Below are 26,769 nucleotides of genomic sequence, written 5' to 3'. Positions count from 1 at the left end.
ACGGGGACGACTGGTAGATATCTATAGGGTGGCCACATGGGGACGCCTGAAACATTTTGATAGGGAGGCTACATAGGGACGCCTGACACATATTGATAGGGAGGCTACATGGGGACGCCTGACACATTTTGATAGGGAGGCTACATGGGGACGCCTGACACATTTTGATAGGGAGGCCACATGGGGACGCCGGACACATTTTGATAGGGAGGCTACATGGGAACACCTGACACATATTGATAGGGAGGGTACATGGGGACGCCTGACACATATTGATAGGGAGGCCACATGGGAACGCCTGACGCATATTGATAGGGAGGCCACATGGGAACGCCTGGTAGATATTAACAGGGAGGCCACATGAGAACGCCTGACACATATTGATAGGGAGGCCACATGGGAACACCTGACACATATTGATAGGGAGGCCACATGGGAACACCTGACACATTTTGATAGGGAGGCAACATGAGAACGCCTGGTAGATATTGATAGGGAAGCTACACGGGGACGCCTGGTAGATATTTATAGGGCGGCCACATGGGGACGCCTGACACATTTTGATAGGGCGGCTACATGGGAACACCTGACACATTTTGATAGGGAGGCTACATTGGAACACCTGACACATATTGATAGGGAGGCCACATGGGGACGCCTGACACATTTTGATAGGGAGGCTACATGGGAACACCTGACACATTTTGATAGGGAGGCTACATTGGAACACCTGACACACATTGATAGGGAGGACACATGGGGACGCCTGGTTGATATTAATAGGGCGGCCACATGGGGACGCCTGACACATATTGATAGGGAGGCCACATGGAAACACCTGAACACCTACACAAGTATAAAATAAACGCCTTGATGGTTATCACAAAGGGGCGATGGAGCATCAGAACTGACACAGCATATCTTGCAAACGGTCTGCGTTCCAGATCCTGATGTTGGACATAGCCTGGGGTATATTTACTTGTGATTTAATACTGAGAGCAGTGTATTATAAGGATAACGCTATTTGGGGGGCATTTTCATTTGTAGATTCCAGGAGTATACCATCAACAGACTGATTTGTTTGTTTGTTGTTTAACGCCGCACTCAGCATTATTCCATCTATATGACGGCGGTCTGCAAATAATAGAGTCTGAACCAGACAATCCAGTGATTGACATCATGAGCATCGATCCACGCAATTGGGATCGATGAGATGCATCAACCATGTCAGCGAGCCTGACCACCCGATCCCGTTAGGTGTCTGACGCTGAGGGCTTCTGCAAATGATACTGCCCTGAAAACAAACTGTTACCAGTGTTATGGCTAAAATGGAGAGACTTTGTCCTTCGTATGATAATTTCCCTGAACCAACCCAATCAAAACACAACGCACGGCAGTTCTTATTCACACGAAGGAGCAGAGGTCAGTGTGACACTTGCCGAGAAACACGTCATCGACAATAATAAGTCATCTCAAAGAAACTCATGAAACTAGAGTAAAGATATCATCCACAAAAAGTATTTCGATTACTACATGTTACAAGAAAGGCTTGGTGAGAGGAATCAATGTTTTACACTGAAAAAAACCCATATTATATAAGACAGAAATTACCCATAAATATTGTCCCGAGTGCAAAAGTCGACTATATGCTATTCGCTGAGTCACGTGACTATGCAAGCCGGATATTGTGTGGTCATTCGTGACCGACTCGACTTATTCCGGGACAAGCCGAATGTGCAAGTGGTGACATACGATTGTGTGGTATTGCCGGGTCCTTCGCTGCACGCGATCTAAGAAAGGTCTGAATCGAAATTTGTTATATAAACTATCGAATTCAACCCGTTTTAGCAAATACACTTGATGTCTTGCATAAATACACGCCATGTATACAATACATTTCACGTTAAAGAAAAACACTTTCAAACTGAACTGACAAGACTGAGCGCCGACAGACTTTTTTACAAAGCAATTACGGTGGATTAAATTGTTTGAAGGGCTCGTAAAATCCACCAACTGACGCGAAATCTGACGCATTCAGCACACGGTGCAGGATTCGAACACCGCTGGCGATATACGTGTTTCGTCAAATCGGTTCATCATAAAGTTCAGTGATAGCGACAACAAGAAGTCGTGTCATTGAAAAGTGATATGTAACTAACGAAACAATTTCATTAGCTAACTCCCAATCAAATCGTTTAATGTCATGCCAATACAGACAAACAAAGGCATGTGAAAAAAAAAAAAAAAAAAAACAGGAACAGGATCAGACGCAAATATTTATTACTGTCAAAACGAATACTCCTATTTCAAGGAGGGGCGGTCGGGTAGTCTAGTTGTTAAAGCGTTCGTTCGTCACGCCGAAGACCGGGGTTCGATTCCCGACATGGGTTCAAATGTGTGAAGCCAATTTCTGGTGTCCCCCGCCGTGATATTGCTAGAATATTGCTTAAAGCGGTGTAACACCATACTCACTCACTTACTTCAAGGACTTCTATCTGGATGCATGTGATGTTTTCTTGTTGCTGTTTAGCACAGTCCCATAGATAATTCATGAAATTATTTAAAACATTTTGTCCATGTTTTAGAAAGGGGGACTATTTATTTATTTATTTATTTATGAGTGAGTGAGTATGGTTTTACGCCGCTTTTAGCAATATTCCAGCAATATCACGGCGGGAGACACCAGAAATGGGCTTCACACATTGTACCCATGTCGGGAATCGAACCGGGGTCTTCGACGTGACGAGAGAACGCTTTAACCACTAGGCTACCCGACCGCCCCTGGGGACTATTCATGAGATCTGATAACAGTTAAGCACATGGCTGAGCATGATGAACTAATCCTCTGTACTTTCTTTCACTTCTCGCTTGAATAAAACATTGAATAAAACGTGTAATCTTCTTATAGATATAAAACCCAATTCAAGCCACACAGTCTGGCCACCGATTCATTAAGTCGCCACTCACCACCAGCCTACATTTCTTCGGACCGGTTGTAGCCCACGGGGCGAATTTCATTTGTTTTGTTAAAGTGTTGTGCTGTAGTTGGTTTTAATGGTGTATCGTTTCTCCAATTAGACATAATCCCATTACTGCCCACTACAGCATATGACAAAACCGATTCTGTCCTCCAGGAATAATAGACCAGTGAAGATCCGGGGTAGAATAGGTATCAATTGGGATTGATGACATGCATCAACAAAGTCAGCAAATGTGACCACCCGATCCCGTTAGTCCCTTTTTACGACAAGCATAGTCGCCTTTTATAGCAAGCATGGGTTGCTGAAGACCCATTCTACCCCGGATCTTCAATTGCATGGTCCAAATACAGTGTTCTGGGTGTGATCATCTTCCCGAGGCAAGAGAGTTAACTGACTTTAAAAGTCCAGTTTCCACCCTTGCCGAACTAGGCTGGAATTCCTGGGCTCGATCGTAGCGCCACCAGTGGCTATTACGAGTAATGTCCTTTCTATGCCTCTCCTATTGACCAATCAGATTCAACCTCTCGTATCACTTGCATTTGCTTCAAACAAAACGGTGGCGCCCAGTCAAGACGATCTGATTGATAATCAAGCTCTATATTGTGACATAACGAGTCTTACATCGCGAAGTGCATCAAATCACGTGAGCACCTTGATTTAAAGCATGAAAAGATTTAGAAAATATCTGTTGACAACGAGTTAGCGGTGCAAATGCTTTGCAAATCCTGCAGTCGCCTGAAATCTGCATGACACTTTACGAACCGGATTTCGATTTCAGTGCGCGAGTTTGATTGGACTATGCATAGACTCGTTAGTCCAGCCAAAATGTAACTCCATAATACCAGCCTAGTTCGGCAAGGGTGGAAACTGGACTTTCATAGTTAGTTAACTCACTTGCCTCGGGAAGATGGGGTGTGGTGGGATGTCCGACAGTCAATTTTCAAAGCTGATCTTACTTCTGACAAGAGATTATAACATTTATATTTCTTTATTCCCTACTGTTCGGAGAGTATAAACACATTGGAACCCCACCGCTTTTCCATACCCTAAATATATCCGTACTCGAGACGAGACATGATTACCACACTCCCAAGAACGCATATGGATCAATTCGACTGCATCTCTGTCATTAATTATGTGCAAAAAGGTATCTAAAAAGCAATTACTCAAACGTAAAACGCTTGTTAAATGTTTGATTCGTCTAATGCCTTTAGGGTAATCCGTCAAAGAAGATTTCAAGGCTGTAGACTTTCGGTGTCACTCCTTTCAACGTTATGGATAATCAAGATAAAAGAATTACAGTTATCTACGTTTATAACGAACATGCTTATAACGAACTGACAGATATAACGAACTTATTTTTAGTCCATTTGCTGTATATATGCTTATAACGAACTACGGCTATGTCGAACAAAACTTAGTGATCCCTAGTTAGTTCGTTATAACCGTAGTTTACTGTAGTCAAATCAAAGTAGTGAACATAAAAAAAACTATCTAAATGAAGAATACTTGTCAAAAATGTAATTTGACTGTCATATTATCAAAACAACAGCATTGTTGAATATATCGGACTACACAACATAGGTTATTATCCGTAGGCTCGTATATGCATCTAGTGTGCTCATTCTGGTTGGTATATTGAAAATTATGAAATTTTCTCTCAACATGCGCTAGTGTTTAATTCTTTTCTGGTGTAATCCGTTCTGTAACTTAATGGATGGTGTCATTCAGATCTGGCGTTCAGTGATTCCATACCGTCAAAATGTTACTTTGTTCGCCGTGTGGATTTTACTTCAGCTATATTTACTGTATGCAAGTTTAAAGTGATGGAAGGTCCAGAGTGACAAGAGCACGGGTATCACGCCGACAGAATAGAATGATAATTCCACATGGGTGTGGTAAAGAACGACGAGCAATATCATGCACTGTTTTTTTATTTTAAAGAAAATAACATTGCGCGAATAACACTTTCGAACTCAATATTCCTCTTCCGAGGATCCCTAGGGTCATAAGAGCCTCAATACGTTTTTATCTAAATTCATGTTTCTTTTGAAATGCAGACAGTTTTGTCAAAAATACAGCCAAAAAAACAGACATGCGAAGATTCACAAAGGAATCCACATCTTAGTCGGCGTCAGAATGTATCGATTTCCTTCAGATTGCCATTTTAACTAATTCTTCAGCAGTTTGGCAAAATTAAACTTAGTATTGACTTTATGTTGGAAGTAATAATCACTGAAATTGAAAATATTTAAAATAGAAGTGTGCAGAGAATGTGACATGGGCGGATGAGGGCGTGTTCAGGCGCCTGAAAGAAACGGGCAGATTTGAATGGGAACAGACTGGACACAGAAATTGGGTTGGGGAAAGAGGGACACAGACACTGGATCGGAGAAAGAGAGGCACACGTGGACTGGGCAAGTGAAAGAAGAGCACAGAGACAGCGCCACTGCAAGAGAGGTATGGAGACTGTGTCAAAGGAATATGCACACAGCGCTGATTCAGGGACAGAAAGGCACAGGGCGGATTCATCGAAAGACATGGTTCATGGAAAGAGAGGCACAGGGCTGGTTCATGGAAAGAGAGGCACAGGGCTGGTTCATGAAAAGAGATGAACATGGCTGGTTCAAGGAAAGAGGGGCACAGGGCTGGTTCATGGAAAGAGAGGCACAGGGCTGGTTCAGGGAAAGAGAGGCATCTGGCTGGTTCAGCGAAAGAGATGCACAGAGCTGGTTCATGGAAAGGGAGGCACAGGGCTGGTTTAGGGAAAGAGAGGCACAGGGCTAGTTCATGGAAAGAGGGGCACAGGGCTGGTTCATGGAAAGAGAGGCACAGGGCTGGTTCAGGGAAAGAGAGGCACAGGGCTGGTTCAGGGAAAGAGGGGCACAGGGCTGGTTCATGGAAAGAGGGGCACAGGGCTGGTTCATGGAAAGAGGGGCACAGGGCTGGTTCATGGAAAGAGGGGCACAGGGCTGGTTCATGGAAAGAGATGCACAGGGCTGGTGCATGGAAAGAGAGGCACAGGGCTGGTTCAGGGAAAGAGGGGCACAGAGCTGGTTCATGGAAAGAGGGGCACAGGGCTGGTTCATGGAAAGAGAGGCACAGGGCTAGTTCATGGAAAGAGATGCACAGGGCTGGTGCATGGAAAGAGAGGCACAGGGCTGGTTCATGGAAAGAGAGGCACAGGGCTGGTTCATGGAAAGAGAGGCACAGGGCTGGTTCAGGGAAAGAGAGGCACAGGGCTGGTTCATGGAAAGAGGGACACAGGGCTGGTTCATGGAAAGAGAGGCACAGGGCTGGTTCATGGAAAGAGAGGCACAGGGCTGGTTCATGGAAAGAGGGGCACAGAGCTGGTTCATGGAAAGAAAGGCACAGGGCTGGTTCATGGAAAGAGAGGCACAGGGCTGGTTCATGGAAAGAGAGGCACAGGGCTCGTTCAGGGAAAGAGATGCACATGGCTGGTTCATGGAAAGAGAGGCACAGGACTGGTTCAGGGAAAGAGAGGCACAGAGCTGGTTCGGGGAAAGAGAGGCACAGAGCTGGTTCATGGAAAGAGGGGCACAGAGCTGGTTCAGGGAAAGAGAAACACAGGGCTGGTTCATGGAAAGAGAGGCACAGGGCTGGTTCAGGGAAAGAGATGCACAGGGCTGGTTCATGGAAAGAGAGGCACAGAGCTGGTTCCTGGAAAGAGAGGCACAGGGCTGGTTCATGGAAAGAGAGGCACAGGGCTGGTTCATGGAAAGAGAGGCACAGGGCTGGTTCATGGAAAGAGGGGCACAGGGCTGGTTCAGGGAAAGAGGGGCACAGGGCTGGTTCATGGAAAGAGAGGCACGGGGATGATTCAGCGAAAGAGAGGCACAGAGCTGGTTCAGGGAAAGAGGGGCACAAAGCTGGTTCATGGAAACAGAGGCACGGGGCTGGTTCAGGGAAAGAGAGGCACAGGGCTGGTTCATGGAAAGGGAGGCACAGAGCTGGTTCAGGGCAAGGGAGGCACAGAGCTGGTTCAGGGAAAGAGAGGCACGGGGATGATTCAGCGAAAGAGAGGCACAGAGCTGGTTCAGGGAAAGAGGGGCACAAAGCTGGTTCATGGAAAGAGAGGCACGGGGCTGGTTCAGGGAAAGAGAGGCACAGGGCTGGTTCATGGAAAGAGGGGCACAGGGCTGGTTCATGGAAAGAGAGGCACAGGGCTGGTTCATGGAAAGAGAGGCACAGGGCTGGTTCAGGGAAAGAGGGGCACAGGGCTGGTTCATGGAAAGAGAGGCACAGGGCTGGTTCATGGAAAGAGAGGCACAGGGCTAGTTCATGGAAAGAGAGGCACAGGGCTGGTTCAGGGAAAGAGATGCATAGGGCTGGTTTGATGGAAAGAGAGGCACAGGGCTGGTTCAGGGAAAGAGAGGCACAGGGCTGGTTCATGGAAAGAGAGGCACAGGGCTGGTTCAGGGAAAGAGAGGCACAGAGCTGGTTCAGGGAAAGAGAGGCACAGGGCTGGTTCATGGAAAGAGAGGCACAGGGCTAGTTCATGGAAAGAGATGCACAGGGCTGGTGCATGGAAAGAGAGGCACAGGGCTAGTTCATGGAAAGAGAGGCACAGGGCTGGTTCATGGAAAGAGGGGCACAGAGCTGGTTCAGGGAAAGAGAGGCACAGGGCTGGTGCATGGAAAGAGGGGCACAGAGCTGGTTCATGGAAAGAGAGGCACAGGGCTGGTTCATGGAAAGAGAGGCACAGAGCTGGTTCATGGAAAGAGAGGCACAGGGCTAGTTCATGGAAAGAGATGCACAGGGCTGGTTCATGGAAAGAGAGGCACAGAGCTGGTTCAGGGAAAGGGAGGCAAAGAGCTGGTTCAGGGAAAGAGAGGCACGGGGATGATTCAGCGAAAGAGGGGCACAGGGCTGGTTCAGCGAAAGAAAGGCACAGGGCTGGTTCAGGGAAAGAGAGGCACAGGGCTGGTTCAGGGAAAGAGAGGCACAGGGCTGGTTCATGGAAAGAGGGGCACAGGGCTAGTTCCTGGAAAGAGATGCACAGGGCTGGTTCATGGAAAGGGAGGCACAGAGCTGGTTCAGGGCAAGGGAGGCACAGGGCTGGTTCATGGAAAGAGAGGCACGGGGATGATTCAGCGAAAGAGAGGCACAGAGCTGGTTCAGGGAAAGAGGGGCACAAAGCTGGTTCATGGAAACAGAGGCACGGGGCTGGTTCAGGGAAAGAGAGGCACAGGGCTGGTTCATGGAAAGAGAGGCACAGGGCTGGTTCATGGAAACAGAGGCACGGGGCTGGTTCAGGGAAAGAGAGGCACAGGGCTGGTTCATGGAAAGAGAGGCACAGGGCTGGTTCATGGAAAGAGATGCACAGGGCTGGTTCAGGGAAAGAGATGCACAGGGCTGGTTCAGGGAAAGAGAGGCACAGGGCTGGTTCATGGAAAGAGGGGCACAGGGCTAGTTCATGGAAAGGGAGGCACAGGGCTGGTTCAGGGAAAGAAGGGCACAGGGCTGGTTCAGGGAAAGAGAGGCACATATCTTCAGGTGGTTCAGGGACAGAGAGGCACAGAGCTCGAAATAGATATAGTGATGCAGGTCACAGAGGTGTACCACTTTGGTGAAACAAGACATGCAGAGAGCTAGCATGTCGATATCCAGTCTTTTTACGGAACCTGTAGTGTGTATCTTGCCAAGACATGTAGAAATCAGATAAAACTAATTGTTATCAGCTTTTGGTTAGCCTACCATGCAGAATAACGTTTGACATATACCACCTAATGTCTTCAAATATAACCTGTCACACAATTATTGTGTGTTACATCCTTTATTAATGACACCTAGTTGAAATCACAATGCTATGCAATATTTACATATATCAAAGATCTACAACATATATTCATAATTTCATACGTTCAAAAATAATAGAAGATAATGTTTAGTGTAACTCGTTCAATTAACTATTCGTGAAAGTGTTCAGTAATCGAAACACGCAAAGTAATAAAATTAATTTATTCTTCAACTACATTTTAGATTACGTTTCATAATCATTATATTTATGATTATGACGGTGATATTCATCTGTTTTGCGCAGTAGGACATAATAGATAATTGTTTTACATGTAACATTATTCCGACGGCGAGTTCATAAAGTGACATGTTGGCCAACCACGCAAAACAAGTAAATGTAAACACAACATCAGTAGCCAGTCAGGCGTGACATCAGCAACAGAAAGGTCGCGATGACCACAAAATGCCAAGGTTCTGCTGGGATATCCACCAGCCTCGTTTTCATTTCGCCGTGACGTCACACTTCGTCTTTGTCGGGAGAAATTCCCCACATATCGAGAGATTCCCCAGCCTGAAATGTTGTATATTTCACGAAATCCTTGTGTTAAGGACATGATGTGGTAACGTACGACATTTTGACATTATTACCATGGTAACTACCTGACAGACAAGCTCGGCCAAGGCGGATTTAGCCCTGAGCTGAGTGGAAAATCTCGGGGATGCCACGTAGAAAATCAACAACTCTGGCCGCCTCACCTCTCAAACGTAAGTAGGCCTAATGTTTTATGATAATTTTTGAAACCGAGCTTGGCAAATGATGTTGCTGTCATGCATGTGTCTACATATCCTTGCTTTTGAAATACATGTTGTCTGATATTACACACGAGGAGTGGGAGGGTTATCATTTTCACCTCGTTTTGGGGAAACACCTCCAATATTCGACAGGGGTTACCCTTATTAGTTATGCATTCGCCCGCAACATCCGTTGGTTAATTCAGTAAATTGACTTTACTAACAACTTTGAATCTCAACGTGTGTGTAATTTTCGTATCTGTTAGAATGTAAACATGTGTTCATTGTCAACAAGCTTTAACTTATAACACATATTCAGCGAAAACATTGCTGTTGCGAGGTGGTAATGGCGTACGAGATGGACGAGTCTACATAGCAACATCGAGGGTGGGCGGGTTTCATGTGGCTCGTGGATCTATAAATAGCCGAGACAAGCATTCCTGCACAGGTTGTCGTGGGGTGTTCCGGTGAGGCCTCAGCACGAAAACAACATATTTATAGACTTGTGAACAGTTCGTAATGGGTTTGCGTTTCGTAAAAGCAGCTTATTGTAAGAGGGTGATATCAAACCTGAAAATAAATCATCAAAAATGTGAAAAATAATCTTGACTTAACGTTAATTAGCAGTTTCCATTAAAACAGAAAGCCTAATCCGATCCTTTGGAGACCAGAAAAGTGATTGCATGGGAGAATGAATTACCTAATGCAAAACAATACGATAAGAAAGTTTTTTTTGTATGTTTTAACTTACTTGAAAAATTATTAATACTAGATCTAAGTCATGAAAAGCGACATAAAACCCTCTGCACACGCTTTGGGACAAGCAGGTATGAATATAATAATTTGTATGAATACAAGAGTCACTGAACAGTGTCATAGTAACCCTTGACTCGTAACAACGAAACTAGACATATTTTAAAGTGGTTTGACGGGCAAGACCCTTGTGTGCTTTCGAACTCATGCATTTGGACTTTCTTCCCTTATAACTGACTAAATGTTTGCTATTAAATGATGTCATAATGCATGATCATGATTGTTAGAGAAATAATATTGTAATGTGTTTGTTGTATGACCTTTTCAAGGCCTATTCCAACTTAAGGCTGAGTCTACGTTGAGAGTGGTCGAACATGATGCCTTTTGAAGCCTGCAGGGGCATTCTTTGTTATTCCGCATCGTCTGTCAGATAGCATATTGTTTTGTACGAGTACACCAAATACCCTAGTCCTGCACCATGACCGTGGAATATATTTATTTTATGAAAAAATAATAACCTAGAAATGCATACAAAAGCAAGTCTAGCCAGCTCAAGCTAGCTCTATTCCACACTCTGAAATCAGCATAGGTTTTTTTTTTGTTTTCGCGTCAAGAAGGATATTGTGTAATATAAGATTTCAGAGACTAAATGTTAGTCTACAAATTCCCCAACAGCCTTAATCCCAAGCATAATGAGAAGGTGCAGCTGCCCAGTGATTGAAGCGTTCTCTCGTCACGCCGCGGCCGGGGTTCGTTTCCTGGATACATGTTGTAAATCCCATTTCTGGTGTGCCTGACCCGTGAAGATCCGGGGTAGAATAGGTCTTCATGCAGCAACCCATGCTTGCCGTGAAAGGCGACTATGCTTGTCGTGAGAGGTGACTAACGGGATCGGGTGGTCAGACTCGATGACTTGGTTGATGCAGGTCATCGAGCCCAATTCCGTGGATCGATGCTCATGATATCAATCACTGGATTGTCTGGTCCAGACTCGATTATCAACAGACCGCCGTCCTATAGCTTGAATATTGCTGAGTGCGGCGTAAAACAACCAACCAACCAATCTGGTGTACCTTCCCTGATATTGCTAGAAACGGCACAAACCCTTTCGCAAGCACTCGTTGTTACGAACATTCTCTGCATGTTGCTGATTCATAATACTGTTACAAGAACACCATGGGACTAGTTATATTGAATTAGGTGACCTAGCTGGCTAATAGGAAAGATTAAATGTCCTATTTCATTGTCTTTACTTAAAGCTTAATATGAATGGTGGCGATAATTTGCCAGGAATGTGTGAAGTATTTGTGTTTCTGAAGTTTAGAACTGATGTTCATGGTTTTCATGCTAATATATTGTAATAAGCCGGATATAGTTACATTGGTCATGGAGGCCTTTAGATTGACTGAGACTGTAAACTGCGTGTACTTTATGGTTTGCATTATATTGAACGGGGAATGTGAGAACTGTGCCATCCTACATGCCTTACATGCTAAAGTGTTCGCTCGTCGCGACGAAAGGTAGGATTCGATCGATACTCAATATGGGTAAATTGTGCGAAGCCCATTTCTGGTATCTCCGTGATGTTGATAGAATATTGCTGGAACGGCGTAAAACTATACTCAATCTTTCATGGTGAAAGTTGCTTTCTTATTAATAGTGACATGCAGGTTATTATACGAGCATTTGTGTCACACTGATTCTGCGAAACGAGCGTTAGAATTCTTGTATTTCTCAAGCGAGAGCGATGGTAATGCATTGATTCTTACACGGGTTTCGTTAGAACAGTATGACATACATGCGAGTGTAATGTTTTCTTTTCAGCCTATTATTCCCTAAACCTTTTGAGCTCCCATTTAGAAAAAAATGTACTGCTCACGATCACTGTCTTAAAATAACACATTTATCGAATAACGTCAATCTTCAGCCATGACGGCGTTTTCAGTGTGTCGTCATTCCGACCTTACGCCACAATAAGATTCGAATGACGTCAACAATGCAGTCAGAATGGCGTAAACACTGCACTGGTGAGCGTGAAGAGGTATTTGCACTAATGCACATACGATTTTATGACCTCAATTTACATTTAACCATATGGGTAATAAAAGATATTACGTTAGGAAACAAATTTGACATGGGTCAATAACAATTTTGTTTGTATGTGTTCAGCTACGAATTCTTGTGATTAGAGTAGATGCAAAAGAACAAAGTATTTCAGATCTGACATAAATAATTCTCTGTTTCCATGGTAATTGTAGGGCAGAATAGATCTCCACTACCATACACGTGTCGGGAAAGTCGCCTAATAGGGATCGGTGGTTACGATGACAGCTGATTCTATATCATGAAGATCCGGGTCAGTAAGAGGCGACAAACAGGACCGGGTGGTCAGGTTCGCTGGCTTGGTTTATGCATGTCATCGTTTCCCAGTTGCTTGGATTGATGCTCATGGTGTCAATCACTGGATTGTCTGGTCCAGACTCGATTATTTACAGACCGCCGTCATATAGCTGGAATATTGCTGAGTGCAGCGTTAAACAACAAACAAACCAAAAAGCATTAGTCCCGGCCATTTGCTGTATAAATGCTTATAACGAACTACGGCTATATCGAACAAAACTTAGTGGTCCCTTTGAGTTCGTTATAACCGTAGTTTACTGTAGTTAAATCTAAGTAGTGAACATAAAAAAAACTATTTAAATGAAGAATACTTGTCAAAAATGTAATTTGACTGTCATATTATCAAAACAACAGCATTGTTGAATATATCGGACTACACAACATAGGTTATTATCCGTAGGCTCGTATATGCATCTATTCGCTCTTCTATTCGTGCTAATTAATATTGTATCAAGTCTGTATAAAACTGTGTAAACAACAAACTAATGAACCAGCTATATGAGTCGCGCACGATAGCGTGCCCACTGTGGGACGATTGTGGTGCACTCAGTCACTGGTTTGTCTGACCCTGACACAGTTTTATACAGACTTGATACAATATTAATTAGCACGAATAGATCGAAGAGCCTACGTCATCAAGTCATATACAGTTACGGTGAATGAAAATCTGGACGTCAATGGAAGCAATTTGTGCTGGCGTTATTTGGTGCGATATTCTTCAGCTTGAAAACATCATTTGCTATACATGTAGATCTTTTTTGGTTTGTTTGTTGTTTAACGCTGCTCTCAGCAATATTCCAGCTAAATATGACGGCGGTCTGTAAATAATCGAGTCTGGACCAGTGATTGACACCATGAGCATCGATTTACTTAATTTGGATACAATGACATGCAGTAACCAAGTCAGCGAGCCTGACCACCCCGATCCCGTTAGTCGCCTCTTGGGGCGGTCGGGTAGCCTAGTGGTTAAAGCATTCGCTCGGGTTTGATTTCCGACATTGCTTCAATGTGTTAAGTCCATTTCTGGTGTCCCCCGCCGTGATATTGCTGGAATATTGCTAAAAGCGGCGTAAAACCGTACTCACTCACATATGTCACCTCTAACGACAAGCATGGGTTGCTGAAGACCAATTCTAACCTGGGTGTTCACGGGTAACATGATGATCTGTGTGGATTTGCAGAGGGTCATTCGATATATTCTGTTGACTTTGCTTTTATTCCTGTCACACACACATAATAATGTGTTGGTGAAAATCTTGATTAAGTTGTTCTAACGAAATAAAATCTGTGAACTATAGACGCAAAATATATTATTTCCAGCTGTTTGCGGATACGGTAACACCTACATATCTTTCGCGTTTTTAAATGTGTATTCTTCGCAAATGAAACGCTTCTTATAATAGAATTTGTATGTACATCAATATGATAATTAATAACATAATTACATTTTACTGACTCTCTTGCACGAAGCCAGTATAGCGATTCACGATTGCGAAATAGTTTGCAACAACACTTGTACCCCCTGCATTAGAAATGAACTGGTCCGGCAAACTCCCACCTGGCAAGGACCCAAGTCTTCTAGTAGATTAACGTGACCTAAATTTGCGGGATTTCGATCGATTCCGCAGTAGAAAACGAGTTCTGATGAATTTGCACAAACGTTACTGTTCTCAAAACACATATTTGATTAGACCATTGCAAAATTACGCTGAATCGATGCCAATTTATTGCCAAATTTCATGAATCATAAAAACGAGTTGTTATTCATGATGTTTTCGCGGCGATCACGGGGACTGCCGGTTAAGAGGTCCGAAAGGACACAGGTAAAGGTGCGGTTACATTAGCAATGAATAATTTAAAATATTTACCTACTAAATTACCAGATGTCACCTTGTTTTATATGGGAATTGTTAATTACCACACTCAGGGGCCCACTCAATGATTATACTGGATCGTTCAGTCGCAACTGAGTGCAATGTCTGTTGTAAATGAGACCTGACTCCATTCGAGCGCTGGGAAACTCAAGTTGTGACGTCATTGTTGCCGTGGTAGCGGTGTCACATGGGTGTTTCCCCATGAAATGATTTGCACGAGGAAGATGTTTCAAATCAATGTGTTTCAGTGTTATTTGACAAATATGAAAACAGTTGCAGGCAGTGAATGGCGGGAATGTCAGACATCATTGCTAACACAGAACCTATAGAACAACGTTTGGGAGAGAAATTGATAGCGTCCTGAAATAATTTCTGTAGACTGTCAAAATATATATAGGCAAGATAGAGATCTAAGGTATATTGTCAATAAAGCTGGCTAGAGGTTATTTAATACCAAATTCTTGTTTCTTCACCTCTCTCCAGATTGTCCAAATAGGGATGATTTTATCTATTTATTTATTTATATTTATCTAGTAAGTGACAATTTAATAAAACTAATTGATTGAATCTGGTAGTCTGGCAGAATGTTGCCATACAGGTACAGTACAGTATAATTTATGATTGTTGATCTTTGTCACAGTTTTGACACATGCAGTTATGTATCTAGATCTGCACAAACCACACTATTCTGCCCCAAGTTGGCTGCCAGTGTCTACAAATTTCCCAACTGGAATTATTTTCTTTCCTTTTAATGTTATAGGGGTTGTATAAATGTTCTGGTTTTGTTAAAATGACTTGTAATGCACCGATAATAGGACCAATAAAGAGGATCAAAGAGATTTGAATGCTTAGTTTTACACAACTGCACTGAATTTAATGAATTTAGTTAAAAGTTAGTTAACAAAAATCCCATTTACAAAAAACATGGTTTGTACCCAATTTTCTTGCCAAGGGCACTGAGTTTGGAACCCTAGATAAATCCCTGAGATGGCAGATATATGACAAAGTCTAGACAGACAATGGATACCAGACTATTGAGCACATTAAACTGTGCTTCTCTGAAATTAAGTTACTTCTGATCTGATATTTGCAGTTCACTCCTCTATTTTGATTAATTTGGTAATATCTTTAAGTGGCGTTATGGAAGCTGTGGTATTAATACAGTTGACTTCAAGTTGTTTATTGTTTCAATGGGATGTGGTACAGGTCCTATTGTCTTGACCAACACATTGAAAGAATTTAAAAAGCCAGAGTCCATGTCTGATAAAGGTCCTCAAACTCTTGTTTTTCTACCGATCAGAGGCCTCTCAGGAAACAGCTGAAAGTTTAACAGACATGAAGATTCAGCTGTCAAGTGTGTTGGCAAACATTTTAGCCATCTCAGCAATATCAGTGTCTCCTCAGCAATATCAGTATCATACAGCAATATCAGTGTCTCCTCAGCAATATCAGTGTTCACACAGCAATACCATTATATCAGCAATATCAGTGTCTCCTCAGCAATATCAGTATCACACAGCAATACCAGTATCACATAGCAATATCAGTGTCTCACAGCAATACCAGTATATCAGCAATATCAGTGTCTCCTCAGCAATATCAGTGCCTCCTCAGCAATATCAGTATCACACAGCAATACCAGTATCACATAGCAATATCAGTATCTCACAGCAACATCAGTATCTCCTCAGCAACATCAGTGTCTCCTCAGCAATATCAGTATCACACAGCAATATCAGTGTCACACAGCAATATCAGTGTCACACAGCATCAGTGTCTCCTCAGCAATATCAGTATCACACAGCAACATCAGTATCACACAGCAATATCAGTATCACAGCAATATCAGTTTCTCCTCAGCAATATCAGTATCTCCTCAGCAACATCAGTGTCTCCTCAGCAATATCAGTTTGTCCTCAGCAATATCAGTATTACACAGCAATATCAGTATCTCAAAGCAATATCAGTATCTCAGCAATATCAGTGTCTCCTCAGCAACATCATTATCGCACAGCAGTATCAGTATCTCAGCAATATCAGTTTCTCCTCAGCAATATCAGTGTCTCCTCAGCAGTATCAGTTTCTCCTCAGCAATATCAGTATCACACAGCAATATCAGTATCTTAAAGCAATATCAGTATCTCCTCAACAATATCAGTGTCTCCTCAGCAACATCAGTATCACACAGCAATATCAGTATCTCAGTAATATCAGTTTCTCCTCAGCAGTATCAGTGTCTCCTCAGCAATATCAGTTTCTCCTCAGCAATATCAGTGTCTCCTCAGCAATATAAGTATCACACAGCAATATCAGTTTCTCCTCAGCAATATCAGTGTCTCCTCAGCAATATCAGTATCACACAGCAATATCAGTATCTCAGCAATATCAGTGTCTCCTCAGCAATATCAGTGTCTCCTCAGCAATATCAGTGTCTCCTCAGCAATATCAGTGTCTCCTCAGCAATATCATTGTCTCCTCAGCATTATCAGTATCTCCTCAGCAATATCAGTGTCTCCTCAGCAATATCAGTGTCTCCTCAGCATTATCAGTGTGTTCTCAGCAATATCAGTGTCTCCTCAGCAATATCAGTGTCTCCTCAGCATTATCAGTATCTCAGCAATATCAGTGTCTCCTCAGCAATATCAGTGTCTCTTTAGCAACAGATCTGACACACAGGAGTTGCATTGCACAAAAGCTAAACAATTGAAACTGGTGCAAAAAAGAAATTTGAGTTGATTTTTTTTTATTTCAACAAACCTTATAAACAGAATAAAGTCTTACATGATAGAGACAAACAACTACATTTACATTGAAGTGGATCACATATATGCACACATCGCTATATAAGTGCAATAAACCCCTTTTTACCTCAACTCAGGTGTGAAACTGAGACTTCTCTGTTTAGTTTCTCCAACTATTGGTTGGTAGATATGATAAAGTGGAACCAGCAGACAAACCAAGTTGTGTTTGAGAGACATGGATCAAAGTCCCCCTTTAAGCATAGCATGAATCATAAATGGCACACAAATATATAAGTCAAATTCTAAATTAGTCTCAAGACCTAATTGAAAATGCAATACCTGCGCCAAGAGTGTATTGATCTGCATCTGTCTAATGATCAGTACAATTTAAATGTTGTAGGTAATTTGGTTTCCATGGTTACAGTAGGTCATTAAAAGGACCATATGTCATACGATGTTGCTCCACATGTAACAATTAAATATCTTAAACTATGTTATAATCTTTGATGTGACTACATGTTTGATACTCCATTTAATAATCAAATAGAAAAAACATATTTTATTATGGTTTTATCATAATCTACAAGCGAGTCAACTTGTCATACCAGTATGAAGTCATCGTGACTCATAGCCTAATACTTCAACTCATGTTAACCCATGTCGGGTTGTTTCCAGGCAGAGTACGCCCCCCCAATATCCCGTGGTGTGTTTGTTGTATTTTTTAATATAGTTGGTCATGACTCATAAGAACTGTGTAATGGACCTGTTTGATGATTCGGTTGGTAGTGTGCTGACTGCCTGACTGTACCTTCATGCCCTAGCACCTTAAAGAGGGACAAGCATCGGGCTGACTGGCTGTCCCAGAAGTTTGAATTGGGTCTCTCAAACAACTTTGTTGTGGTTTGTTTGTTTGTTGTTTAACGGGCACTCAGCAATATTCCAGCTATATGACGGCAGTTTGTAAATAATCGAGTCTGGACCAGACAGTCCACTGATTGACATCATGAGCATTGATCCACGCAATTGGGATACGATGACATGCATCAACCAAGTCAGCGATTCTGACCACCCGACCCTGTTAGTCGGCTCTTACGACAAGTATAGTCGCTTTTTATGGCAAGCATGGGTTGCTGAAGAGCTATTCTGTATGTCTGCCTTTTTAAATTTTTAAATTTGAGTTACCCGGTAATGGTTTCCTAACATCAAAAAGACCAAGCAAGGATTTATCTACAATTCCAAACTAAGTGCCCTTGTCAAACAAAATGGGGAAAAAACATAATTTCAGTCAAATGCAAGTCACGCCTGTAAAGCCAAAACATGAATTAACATAACATGGCAATTTGGAAATTTGTACTGACAGTTGCTTCAGACTTAGCATGCTTAGGGCTGAGCAGTCGGGAAAAGTTCCTTGAATGTCTCAACTTCACTTGGCTCTTGGAGCATTGATCCCCATAACGTACCGTATTCACCATATTAGGCACCCATCTCCATTAAGTGTCCACTTATCAACTCATAGACTAATCTATAAGTAATTTTTACAAACACCCCCTTATCAGACTGAAAATTTTCATTACAATCCATTTTTTTGTATATGCTACGCATTTATTACAGAAAACAGCGAAAGAGGTGTATAGTTACCTAGTAGCTTGTATTGAGTTTGTTCAGTTCCGCTTGATCTCTGAAAACGAATTTAACTAATGTTGGTTTTAAACAACGACCCCCTTTTCCAATTTTCTTAATTTTCTTTAATTCCGCAATAAATTTATTTTTAGTTTATCGTGCACGTTTTTCAAGGTTGCGAGGTGGCAGGTAGTTTATTTCATATATTTTAATTTTTGTTTTCCCAACGGATATGTGTACATATTTAAAACAGTCATGGATGTGATTCCAGTGAAAAATGGATGCTTGGTTGAGTTTGATCAACAAACTTTTTGTGTTGTAGAGTCAGACATACAGGTCTTTTCTTCATGTTAGACATTACAACTGTGTGAGGCAGGATGTTTGGTAGTGAGGTGGGTGGGAATGAAAGTCTAAATATTAATTTGTTATGGCCTGAAGGCATTTCGGATAGATAAGTGAAGTTTGCTTATACCCTCCTGAGCCAGCACATAGACCTATGACCTTTTGAGAAATCCTGTAAGTGTCAAGGTCACAGTGAAAATCTTGCAATTTGAAGAGAACTTTTGATGGAATTTAGCATGTAGACACTAGGGATGTTATATGTACACATTTATGTTATTAATGACCTAATTATGAAATGTAGATCTCAAGCTGTGACCTCACAACTTTTTCTTCCTGTCAGCATTGTAGCATGGTAAAGGAAAGGCCAGCTGACAGGAGACTTCTTTTGTTTATGAAGAGTGTGTAATGATATCACTTCTAGTTAAACACGAATCAGCATGAATACTTCCAATCTAACAATCAATACTGGAATTAATAATTGGTGAGACCAACATCATGAATGAGAGACTGCTTCTGTTTGTCAGTCCTGCTGGCATATCAAGTGTACAAGTGTACATCGCAGTCAACATGACACATGTCCGGTACTTCAGGATTGCCTGCAATGGACACAAGGTGGTTTGACCGTGGGGACTTAGTCTGGTAATGGTGTATATATAGCCCTGTCCATATCACCATTGATTAGGTGACGCTGGTGTATATGCCAAGCTCGACAGGTTGTGTGAGCACTGTGTCCTGTTCCAGGAATGACTCATAGAGTAAAAATATACACAATGATGTCATGAGATGTCGTTGATATCAGTTATAAGGGAAATTGATCATGGTAAGATCGAGTGCTCAGTGTAACAGTGTGTATCGTGTAGTCCCTTGTACATGGTGACACTCTGCTGCTTTTATTGTGTTTACGGATATTATTTCGTCAATAATACAACTGCCTCCATGTTTACAGTGCAGTGCAAAGAGGCATACTTGATGTAGGCAGGGCTATGTTAATAATTAATGAATGGATTTGGATGCATCATTAACCATGTCAAGTGACAGTAACTCTGACGCATCTTTAATTGTTGTCAAGTTAAAATGTATACCTGGAAAGCCTCTATTGTTACACAACTAGATAGATTTTGCAAATACTTCTGTTTGTATTAGTATTGTATGTAATTCCAAATTTGCTCCAACGAATTCAATTTACTGTTTGTACTGAATTGTTTTCTGGTAATCCTGCTAATGCAAGCGTTTGTACCCATGCTGTATAAATGGGACTAATTGTGAGTGAAGTTTTTTAAATCTGTTCCAGTATCCAAGGGTTTTACCAGACACAAAATATTGCATTTTATACGTATACATTTTGAGAATTGACACAAATCATATCAACTGTGCATCCCAATGGATGCAAAAAAAAGTATGGATGTTGAAATAATTGAAGCATGTACATAATATTTCAACATATATTTCTTTTCTGATAAGAAATGCACTTGTTCGGACAGTCCATGTCAGATAGCCTTCATTCTGTTCCTATGTTTTGAATCAAACCATCTATTATAAGCAAACACATACTTTGCAATTTGTTTTTCCTGTTGGTGTAATGGTCACCTTGAACCCCCGTTTTAATGCCCGGGACCTCAAAATTAATAACCCACAGTCTTCAGGACTCACGAATACCAAATAAATAGACCATGGTAAGTCCCTGGTATCTCATGCAAGTTGTTATTTGTTTGTTTGTTGTTGAATGCCGCACTCAGCAATATTCCAGCTGTTGATGGATGTCTAAATAATCGAGTCTGGACCAGACAAACCAGTCATTGACATCGATCCACGCAATTTGGATGTGATGACTTGCATCAACCAAGTCTGGAGCCTCACCACCCGATCCTGTTAGTCGCCTCTTACTACAACATAGTCGCCTCTTGCAGAAAGGATGGGTTCCCATGAATATTAAAGGGGACTTTAGAGGTTTTGGTGGCCAGACTCGTTGACTGGATGCTCTTGCATTGAGTCACTGGTAGTAGTTGGACGATCACAGTCGTAGTATCGATCACTGTCGCATGCAAAGTAAAAAGTATTGATTCTAACCTTAAATGTATTCTTTAATAAATGTCACACTAAACACTAATAACTAGTGAAAGTGAGTAGTGAAAATATAAATATTTTCATCTGTGCACCATACTTGACACTGCCAAGTGTAAATCGATAGTGTGCCAGGTATTTATTTGGCCATCCTGTCTATGAAAAACATGGCTTTCTCACCACAAAAAAGAGCACATGCAAGTATCGTGATACGTATTGTATCGTGATACGTATTGGATCGCACAGCTGTTGTATTGTCCCAGCCCTTGTCACTGGTGTGTATGGTCTTATTTACAGGCCACTGATGATCAATGGTGATTAAGCGTGTGTTGTAGTACCAGTATCTCGGTAAATTGAGGTTAATTTTTGCCACGATACATATCACTTTATCATTTTGTAATGCTTGGGACATATTTGGTGATTTCAATTCATGATTTTTATTATGTGTATAATTGTGTACACAATGACCCGTGAAGATCCGGGTAGAATAGGTCTTCAGCAACCCATGCTTGCCGTAAAAGGCGACTATGCTAGTCGTAAAAGGAGACTAACAGGATCGGGGGTCAGGGTCGCTGACTTGTTTGATGCCTGTCACCGATCCCAATTGCGTGGATCGATTTTCATGATGTCAATCAATGGATTGTCTGGTCCAGACTCGATTATTTACAGACTGCCGTCATATAGCTGGAATATTGCTGAGTGCGGCGTAAAACAAACCAACCAACCAAATAACCAACTTGCCAAATCCCTGGAGCATGCATCCCTCATGGTGATGTAGCTGGAATATTGTCAGCTGTGGCATTGCGCCACGTTCACTCTCACACTCAGGTTGGGCTGTTGGTAAGTACTATTAACATGATTAAAGTATTTACCGTATTTGACTTAATAAGTGCCCCGCACTAATAAGCGCCCAAGGCGATATTTGCTAATATATTGGCAAGTGAACAATCCCAATTAGCATCCCTTCCGATTGATCAATGTACAGAAGATTATTTATTCGTGTATAATATGCACTCATGTGTTATATGCACCCTTGGGCAATTAAATTCTGGAAAAATATATCTGTTGTATATAAACAGTTCAGACCGTCAGCATAAACCACGAAATTTATCTTTCAAGTCCGTTTTTATTTACCAAAATAATATTCTAATAAGAGCCCCCTTTTTCTAATTTTGAGAGTGCCCTGGGCGCTTATTACGTAGAATACGGTACTAGAAATGTGAGTAACTGTATTTGTATTCAGTTGGTAATGAAATGTATTAGGCCAACAGCCTAACTGCGATTTGAAGTATTACTTAGAGTGCTATAGAAGGTCAAACTACATGACAGAGTTCGACAATATCCTGGACATTCCAGTAGATTGTAAACAAGACCAGTCATTTCAAAATTGTGATTGTCTGAGTATTCTGTCTGTTGGAAACTATTAAAAAAATATCAGGTTGCTTATTTTATGTAACTTTAACAGAATTAGGAAAGGCAATTAAAACTATCAACAGTATGTTGGGAAATTATGAATGGTTTCATTTAGATTTCCATTCTCGGGGCTGATTTGGTGTCAATTACACCACGTAAAGTTCAATCACTTGTGGCTACTCTCATGAAGGGGCTTTTAAGATCAGTTTACAAAACCCTGATTGCTGATTATCTGAACCTGCTGAATATGATGTCAGTTAATTTGTCAAAGTTCCTGGAATGTGACAGTCCTGCCAAAACTGGGGTCTCATTTTGAACCATGTAAAGTGTGAAAATATCTAGATATTGTTGGAGTTGACATTGTTGATTTAAACTTAATTGCTAAAATAAACATTGTTCTAAACATGCTAATGTTGTCTTAATAACAACCTTAAATTTTAGCATGTTTTTTTCTCAAATATCTTTTCACAAGGATCCTTGTTTTCATTTCCTAAAATAAATACAAACGCAGATAGATGTTATAAAAACACATGTATTAATAATTTATCAAACATATTTTATTTCCTTTTTCACATTTGCAGAGGTTTTTTAAGACAAGAAACAACACTACTTTCTTCCTAGTGTGGCCCTACATTGAAATTGATGAAATTTATTTTTGTCAAAATAAGTCAAAGGGCAGGGTCAGCTTTCAAGTTTTTGTAACGTACTCATACCATTATTAATATCTGAGGTGTGGCTACCATGCACATCTTTGCAAATCTTAATAACAAATCCTACCACATGAAATGTTGATGGTCTTTTAAACATGCTAAAGGTCAAGGTCATCATTCATTGTTAGTTACTGTTGTGTGTTTCCTTTTCTTGTGCAAGTTTAACAATTCATCATGTTCAGTAGTTCAAACCCTTATATATTTGGTAAAAGAAAATTCAGGGGATTGAGAAATTCTACTTATCCAGTGTGAATGATTCCAACCCATCAGCACTAGTTTAGGGATGATAAGGAATGATAAACAAGGAAGCAGGCCAAACTTTCCACAGAACACCTTTTCCCCCAAGGAAACTAGCCAAGGCCAAACCTTTTTTGAAATTTTGGCCCGGTACTAGGGGCTCCAACATAAGTAATGAGTTCACTTTTTGTACTCAGTGAGAGTTGATTTCATGTTGGAACAATCCATAAAACTTGTCACCAGATATATAGTTAAGTGTCTGGATAGATCATCTGGCACACATGTTAAGTGTGAAGTCTGCAACGTGTGACGACTTGTAGGTTCTGGAGACAATCAATACTGCTGGAGTGGGGGAATCTTGTGGAACTTGTAACCAGGGAAGATGGCTTTCTGTATGGCCAGTGTACAACAGTAGATTCTCAAGAAGCATGCGATGACACACTGTTCTGTAACGGGGCAGTGGGGTAGCCTAGTGGTTGAAGCATTCGCTCGTCACGCCGAAGACCTGGGTTCGATTCCAGACATGGTTACAATGTGTGAAGCCCATTTCTGGTGTCCCCTGCCGGGATATGGCTGGATATTGCTAAAACCAGCGTAAAACCATACTCACTCACTGTTCTGTAACAAACCCAAATATTGAATCATCATGGTCATGGGTAATACTGTTCAATGATGTCAAATGGGCTTTTTTCAGAAGAAGCAGTTGTTTTGTATAAACTTTGCCGTGTTGATCTGAAAGTGAAAAGCTGAATGCTCATCTATATTTTCTTTTTTGAAATGGTAAATGTGACGGACAGTATAAATCTGACCCACCTGTTCAGGAACAAGAGTGTATTCAAATATGCATGACAAGATGTTATTACAGTAAACAGGCTTTAGTATGGCCATATGGCCTGTTTGCTCACAGATAATAACATTTTATCATGCCTCATCAGCTTCGGATGTGGTTGCATGTTTGTGTTCTACAATTTACCTATAAAGCTTGTTATGCTTATCATGCTTCTAGCGTGTATAGTCAAAGGTTTTACAACAGTACAACAAATCTGGAAGATTTAGCCGTGCTAGTCTCTCAAGTGACTGCATTGCCATGGTAACATGGTACCAGCATCTTATGTAAATATTTATCTTGATTTGCTTGTATGAAACCTGAACCTGGGGTTTCGTTCAGTTTATCTTTCACTTTTAATGAGCAGCAGAGTCTGAAGTTAATCCACCTAGCCATTTTCAGTGCTCATGAAGTTGTGCTTCTGATATCAACTGAGGTCAACGGATTGACTGGCTCACTGCTATGCAGTTAATTCTAAATATATAAATTGTATGTGATTCCTAGGCATTTGATTGGCTAACAAATTTTTGTCCATTAATGTTTCCATAAACTGAAAAAAACATTACGCCACAGCCACTAACAGACTACTGTTTACTGATTGGTTTATAATAGAATGGGCGGGGCTTGTGTTGCTTATTGTGCTGATCAGTGTAACTGGTTTCGTATTGTTGTCTACAGATTTGTTTGTGTTAACGATAATTCTACCATGAATTTGGAATTTACTCGAATCTGATTGGTCAATCAGAGGCTATTAAATCACAATAAACACAATAGAGAGCTTGGAATTTTGGCGCTTTTCTATATACGACCGTGACGTCATATTTTTTTGCGTCACAATTAGCGATATGACGTCATAATGGTGACACGCGATGTAGAGCGAAAGCCTTGCAAAGCTTGCTTTGTTTTCTTTAGGGATGCCCACCTCATGTTAGCTTACCAAGTTGCCGTGTTTATATGCTTTCAATGTCTGTCATATGTTCAAGTGAAGTATTACGGTGTAAACAAACTGCTTGAGTATATACAGCACAATATTTTGTTCGGTGATAGCATAATTCAGATCAATAACCCACTCAAATCACTGAACTCAACCCATGCCGCTTCACTCAGTATATTTGCTAACACCAAAGAGTTCGCGTTTTATTTAGTCATGGTAGAATGGAGATAAACATACTGTGTTTTCAATGTAGAGCTAGGTTACCTGTAGATTTAACCGCGCTAAATTTAACATTTGAAACCTCACGCTGCGCGTTCGGTTTCAAATTCAATTTAGCGGGGTTAAATCTACAGGTAACCTAGCTATACATTGAAAACACAGTATGTTTATCTCCTAAATAAGCAACAAATGTTATATCTGGGATAACTCTTTCTTAGTAAAGTACAAATACTTATACTTTTGGGGGTTGAGTCACATTCTGGTACTGACTCTCAGACTGGGGCACCTAATCACCAGCACACAAAGTCAGCGAGGCTTCCACAAAAAATGAAAGTCCGACAACTGGTTGTCTAGATCACATATTTTTTGTACCCCTCTGATAAGAGTAAGTTGGCATGGTCACAGCTATGAAGACACAATGCCATTTAGAAAGTGGTCAAATGTCACAAATGTAACAAATGTTATATGTGGGATAGCACAAATAACACTGATATATAAGCAGTCTGTGAAGTTATTATTGTTGACATTTTTATTTATTTAAGAATTCACTTTAATATGTTTTTGCGTGCACACTTTGCGTAAATCCACATTGCAGATTTACAAAATGCACAGCGCTTTTTACGTTTATACCTACTTAAAGACAAAAAAAAGTTGAAGTCAGTTCTTAACGTAGCCAACCTTGACAGGTTTTCACATGACACAAGGAATCATGCATATTTGCAACGGTTACTCATAATACTCATGGTCATATTTTTTTAGGACTTATGTTGATGCAGTATGTCATCAGTCACTACTAGTTCCTAAAAAAACCCATAGACATTTACCATGGTAACAGAAATTGTATATTTATAAGTTATAACTTCTTTTCAATCAACATTTCATGTAAGGTCAAGGACAGACAGTGTCACATGACAAAATATGTGAAAACCTTTGGCATATTCCGCATAATTCGCCTATTTACAAGCAGTAATAAAGGCTTAATGAATTTCTGACACTTAATCGGGTGAAGGTCAAAATCGCTGTTAATAGAGCCTTAATGAAAATTAAAATCACTTTCACCTAACCTAAAAATCATATCATATAGGTAAGATTAGTTGAGTATTAGT

The 26,769-nt window shown here is 41.2% G+C and overlaps 2 protein-coding genes across 3 annotated transcripts in view; both read left to right on the top strand.

Annotated features, from left to right (window-relative positions):
* Positions 1–6,817: 6,817 nt before the first annotated feature.
* On the top strand, positions 6,818–8,597 carry LOC139455279 (uncharacterized PE-PGRS family protein PE_PGRS54-like). Its single transcript, XM_071236834.1, has 2 exons — positions 6,818–7,252; positions 7,347–8,597. Exons 1-2 carry the CDS (start codon positions 6,818–6,820, stop codon positions 8,595–8,597), a joined length of 1,686 nt encoding a protein of 561 aa, XP_071092935.1.
* A 685-nt stretch (positions 8,598–9,282) lies between these two features.
* Positions 9,283–26,769, top strand: part of LOC139475835 (transcription factor HIVEP3-like) — a 43,054-nt gene continuing 25,567 nt past the window's right edge. For both annotated transcript variants that reach the window (XM_071259047.1, XM_071259039.1), the window contains exon 1: positions 9,283–9,506. In XM_071259047.1, coding sequence (XP_071115148.1) covers positions 9,461–9,506 — 46 coding nt within the window. In that variant the 5' untranslated portion in view covers positions 9,283–9,460. The remainder of the gene's footprint in view (positions 9,507–26,769) is intronic.

Source organism: Haliotis cracherodii, unplaced genomic scaffold (genome assembly GCF_022045235.1).
Source record: "Haliotis cracherodii isolate W230 unplaced genomic scaffold, xgHalCrac1.p SCAF_1, whole genome shotgun sequence".
In the NCBI taxonomy this organism is placed as follows: domain Eukaryota; kingdom Metazoa; phylum Mollusca; class Gastropoda; order Lepetellida; family Haliotidae; genus Haliotis; species Haliotis cracherodii.
This window is presented reverse-complemented; position numbering and strand designations above follow the sequence as displayed.